The sequence below is a fragment of the Oculina patagonica genome, chromosome 1 (assembly GCF_052425735.1).
Source record: "Oculina patagonica isolate OP01 chromosome 1, crgOcupat, whole genome shotgun sequence".
NCBI classification, from domain to species: domain Eukaryota; kingdom Metazoa; phylum Cnidaria; class Anthozoa; order Scleractinia; family Oculinidae; genus Oculina; species Oculina patagonica.
The window spans coordinates 48,956,427-48,961,881 of record NC_135758.1 but is presented as its reverse complement, the minus strand read 5'-3'; the positions used below and the strand labels follow the sequence as shown (position 1 = coordinate 48,961,881).

Genomic DNA, 5,455 nt, shown 5'->3' with positions numbered 1-5,455 from the left:
TTCTTAACTGTATTCAAACTATTACTAGTTTTGCTACCAGTTCTTTTTGGTAAAGATCTTTTGGCAACACCCTTCAGCAAACTAACATGTAGTGAATAATCAAAGCAATAAAGCTATCCAATGGTTATTTTGAAAAAAAAAATGGAATATATTGCTTATATATCAGCATTTGGAGTGGAGGCTAGGTTAGAAATTGAAAAAAAAGGAAAAGGCCCAAATAGTTGTTTGCTGTATGCTTGTGGGAGTTGCTAATTCGAACTTAAAGATTCAATTGACAGTTCGAGGTGGATTTTGAATGAATGAATGTTTATTTTCCATGAAGTCAATTAAGTACATTAGAATGTATATTAATATAACTTGGGAGGAAGACTAAAGAAACCCTCACGGCCTTTTACAAAGTAGTCTCCCTTTAGTAACAACTATTAGAAAAAAAATACATTCAGATCATATCAGTCAGGTAGTACAATAACACATGTACAATAATAATATCACTCTAAGTTATTTCTATTTTCTTATTTTACTGAGCTGTCACTGCTAAGGATAAAATATACTGTTTCAGTTTCTTTTTTAATATTTTTAAAGACGCCGAGTGTTTGATGAACAATGGTATTCTATTCTAAAAGTCAATTACTTTTTTCTTGTTGAATATTTTCCGTAATTTGTTCTGTTATGTTTTATGAAGTTGCTTTGAGTTTCTAGTATTATATTCATGAACTTGCGCATTTTCTAAACAGAAGTCATTAAAATAGAATGGAAGTACTTGACTGCTTCATTGCTTAGACTGAAACTGAAGGAGCCGATTAATTTCGAGTTAACCGAGTAAAAATGACTGAAAATTGGTTCCAAGGAAAAAGAAAGTTAGTTCGAGTTAGCATGGTTGTTCGAGTTATCCGAGCTCGACTTACCGGGGTTGTACTGTGCATATAAATTTGTCTAGTACTCTTACATCAGTAGCGAATCTTGTATTTGTGTGTAGTACAGCTTTAAGAACTGATGAGTGACCTCTTAGATCACAACGGCCTCTGAATCTTTCTCATTATAGTCAGACCAGTCCTAGTGTGGAAAATGTAAAATTATTTTCAGCTTGACTACTTGACTTGTCTTTGTCTAGCAACCGTCAATAACTTGTACTACAATAAACCCCCAATCCCCCTTGTTGTTAGGTAAGATTCTGCCCATCACAAAACAAAGACAATATTATTAATTAAACGTTGATACCGACCCTTGGGGAGAAGTCAACTGGCTCCCCTGTAAATCTTTGACGGGCTAGCGTTCTCCGCGGAGGGCCAAAGGCGGCACGGAAAACTGTGGGTAACCTTCCTCGCAACCCCCAAAAGCGCCTGGCGCGTACATGCAGTGGTGACATTTTGTTTGCAGCGAATGAAAACGTGATAGAATAGACGCTTGGCCGATGTCAAAGTTGAATTCTCAAAATGGCGATCGTTGTGAGGGGGACTACTACTTTACTTAAATTATGAACTCTCCCCCCACCCCAAAAAAAGCTAGAGTTATGAAGTTATGAAGATTTAATTATTTCAAACAAATATGTGTTTTTTTTAACCCCCAAATAAATAAAAGCTGATTGGATTTAAGTCAAAACATCAACAAGGCTGTGCTCTAAGAAAAACTACAAGGAGCCCAAAGGTTCCAAACAATGAGATCCAGGGTGCCCAGCACAAAGCTTTTATGAAAGAAATAAGATTGTCTTGTCGCCCAAAGTTAGTCGCCTGAGGCACCCCAGCACCCTTAGAGCACAGCCCCGATCAAGGATGCAGTCAAAAAACAACGGACAACCAGATTGAAAGCACATAAGCAATTAAATCACTTTATTGAACATCTTTCATTACAGGCAATTTGCTATAAATTTACTCTTTTTGCCTCGTTATCAAAAGACAAATTCTCCCTACTCATTTCCATACATTTTCCTGTAGTGTCACTGGGAGAAATTGTAAAGCGATCAAAGCATGTTTTTTCGGGTGATCATTTTGTCAATTCTCCTAAGCACCGCTGGCTAATTAGACTGTTTCAACGTTAAACAAACTATCAATTGTCATTGTCATGTAACAAGTTTCGAATTAATAAAATGGAAGTAAATACAGTAAAAATTGAAACGACCTTGCGAGCATTATGAAGGATTCTAGGCTACATGAAGTCAACTTAGTTCCAATCAAAGTTCGAGATCAATCCTCGCCACGGATGGATCTGTGGATTTCCTTGAGAGTTTGCGTTAAGTGAAACCAGCCGGGTTTGTTTGCTTGCTGGTTGCATAGTCACCCTAATCAGTCTGACGGCCTGTTGCCAAGGCTCTCTTCGGCATATTCCCTGACAAGACAAACAGCCTGTTCTTGTCTCTCGTTGGCCGTTCGCCGATCGTAAGTTTTTTCTGCCTGGTTTCGCGAATGGCGGAGACCTGCTGCGATTGACGCCTTGAGACTGTCTGCGATGTTTCTGTGGAGAGATAAAAACATGAATGAAAACATGAAAACAATGTGTAACCCAACATGCGAATAAAATGACTCAGTTTCCTTATTTGCTTTACCAACGCTTTAGTTGATTGCTTTCAATATAATACTAAGCAGACTTTGTAATGGGTTTTCCTTTCGCCGAATTTTAAAAAAACGATCTTCTGAAAAAATGGCTAACTTATTTGCAAGCAATTTCTAGATTTGGAAATTGCCACTTGCCCCAGAGGACAACGACACATTATGGTACGTCTTTGATTTCTCTCCGTTGTGTAGTTCGGAAAAAGGTTCAGAGGTATTAACCCGTTGACTCTCAGGTGTGATCAATATGCAGTTTCTCCTTACAATAACAATACAATGTCAAGCAGGTAGGTATAAATATACAATATTCTCAGAACTAACATTACAAGAAATGTATGTTAGGAGAATTGAGCCTCAAATCTTGGTAGTGAAAGAGTTACTTACTTCTTCCCATAAGTCCACGTCCGGAATGCACTGCGTAAGGAATTGATGCTTACAGCAGTACCGGTCAATCTAAAGAACAGCCTTTTCACATGAGCTGAGAAGGACGCGCTGGTAAATCGGTCTCCATTTCTGTTCTGGTGGGAAGAGATAAAAACAAACATCACTTAGAATGTTTTTTTTTTCAGCAATTCCTAAACCCCAAAATTTTAGTTAGGTTGTTTTGCAGCAATTTCTCACCCCTTGCAGAATTAATGCAAGACGCAATTCACCCCTCAGGGGATGGACTTTTGTAGAGTTTAACCCTTGAAAAATGTTGTTCAATGGAAATTGATCCTGTTGGGATGGCTAAATCAGCTAAGTTTACCCATCGTCAGGGCATAGAGAATGTGTCTTTTGGAAGAAAAAAATCCACAAGTAAGACAAAAATAATTCTTCAAGAATGTGGAATTGGCTTAAAAAATTCCAGCAATATAAAGCACTCGTGGCATTGGCAAAGTGGCATACCCTACACGATTATTTTAGTCCTGTTGATTTTGGTGTTTATTTCAAGTCCCTTCTGATATTAAGAAAGTCCAAAAAACTATTCAAGCTACAAGGTTTGCAAAAAGAGAATTCCACAGTCAAATGCTACCTACACTGTAATATTCACAAGTTGCAATATGCTACTACAGTGTGATTTCAAACCAAGGGCTGCAGCATTGCTATGGATTAGATCAGATCAGATCAGATAGAAAATTGGTGTACATAGTTTCAATATCCTGAGATCTTAAAATTCTTGAACAGACAAATCAGAACTATTGAATACAACAACATGACTCATTTAAGGTTGGTGAGTCAGAGTTATATCGACACAAAAATAGCAGGAAACCCTGGATTTGCTGGTCAGTACTGTGACGGCAAGATGTCACTATGAGACCTATTTTTAGCATGAGCAGACAACAGATACACCACTTTGTGGTTTTTATTTTGTTTAAAAACTTATTTCTAGAAAACACTAAAAATTTTTGTTGTTCTTTGCTATACCTCTCACTCACTCTCTCACGATGTATATACTTGACGAAAGTTTCCCTCGTTAAATGCACAACTTTGGTGAACAACCATGGCTGATACAATATCGGCTGTGTAGGAATTAGCACACGAAAGCGACTCCAAAGTTGCTGTTCGTCGATCAGGAAGAATAATACTGTTTGCCTTTTGCAAGACTTAGTTGAATCTTCTTCTGAAACTCCCGACAAGAACTTTCCTGTTCCACGGGCAAGGCAGGAAACCACTTTGTGTATGAATGTCAAAGAAACCAATTAAATACAGTCCGACCTTGCCGATCCCCATGGCTGCTTAACCCTTTGGAGCCCAAATTATTTTTTGTGAAATTCTTCAATTTTGGATGAGTCTTATAAAAGTTGCTCTATCTTCAGTTACATCTGTCATATTAAAGCCAAATTTGGATATGTGAGAGACAAGACATAGGGCTATCTGTCAATCAAGTCTAGGTCGGACTCTAGTGTCGAGATGGAAAGAGTCCAGTTTCTCTTCATGAGATGGAAATATAACTTGACCAACAATAGTTTTTCTTGTGCATTGGAGCGAGCGTGATGGGTGTATTTTAATAAAAATAGCCGATAACAGTAAATATTATTAGAATAGAAATGACTTTGAAATATTGTACCAACAAGCAAGATGACTTCCACCGGGAACTAAATTGCATGGGTATATTCAACTCACCTTATCCCACTCCCTGTATACAGATGCAAACCACATTACTGCAGCAATGCTTTAAGCGAAAGGCACAGTTCCTCTCGTAACCTTAATTGACCTGAAACAAACAGGAATAAAATGTGCTGTGAAGATTTTATACACATACATGCAAATATAAATGTGCTTTACGTAAGTGTCAGATTATTTAGCTAAGGATAGCTAATTGGGGACACACTAAATTAAAATAAAATACTAAAATTATAAAAAAATAGATAGATAAATAGGCAGTTAACAATTTAAGTAATAAGCTGGACACTTCTGAACAAAACTGTCCAATCTCCCTAAAATTACAATTATTAAAAGTAAAATATAATTTAAAAACAACTATGATAAAAATGCACGACGAAAAAGGTGTGTTTTTTCGACGTTTTTGCTTGTTTACAAGCTAAAAACGTAGAATAGGGGTTAGTGGACAAAATTTGGAACCACATATTTGTAAACTCTCAAGGGACTTTTTTAATTTATCAAGGGACTGTTTTAATTTCTCAAGGGATTACTTTCCGCTGTGGGTGATCACTTGCGATCTCGTGAAAAAAACGTGACTTGTCATATTTACAAACGTTATATAACAATTTTAAAAGTGACATGTCAGCTTTCTTATCTCAACGCACGTGTGTCTGAAAGGCGATCTATAAAAAGCGTCGCACAAACAATGGATTGCGTAACTAAAACACGAATAAATAATCACTAGCACTTACATCGTTTAAAAATTACAAACGTCAAAAATAAACCATACCAAAAAACTCGCTCTTTTCAAAGATATTATTGAAGTT

General features: G+C 36.9%; 1 protein-coding gene across 1 annotated transcript; it reads right to left on the bottom strand.

The window, feature by feature from the left end:
- Positions 1-1,809: 1,809 nt before the first annotated feature.
- On the bottom strand, positions 1,810-4,993 carry LOC144651223 (uncharacterized). The gene is made up of 3 exons (XM_078511141.1): positions 4,650-4,993; positions 2,928-3,061; positions 1,810-2,448 (listed from the first exon to the last, which is right to left on the bottom strand). Exons 1-3 carry the CDS (start codon positions 4,683-4,685, stop codon positions 2,280-2,282), a joined length of 339 nt encoding a protein of 112 aa, XP_078367267.1. The 5' UTR covers positions 4,686-4,993; the 3' UTR covers positions 1,810-2,279.
- Between the last annotated feature and the right edge of the window lie 462 nt (positions 4,994-5,455).

Excerpts from the sequence above, each read along its gene's own strand:
- LOC144651223 (XM_078511141.1), bottom strand. The coding sequence starts at position 4,685 with ATGTGGTTTGCATCTGTATACAGGGAGTGGGATAAG. Across the intron at positions 3,062-4,649 it reads TATACAGGGAGTGGGATAAG|AACAGAAATGGAGACCGATT; the intron begins GTGAGTTGAATA and ends TCTTCCCACCAG. Across the intron at positions 2,449-2,927 it reads ACGTGGACTTATGGGAAGAA|AAACATCGCAGACAGTCTCA; the intron begins GTAAGTAACTCT and ends ATCTCTCCACAG.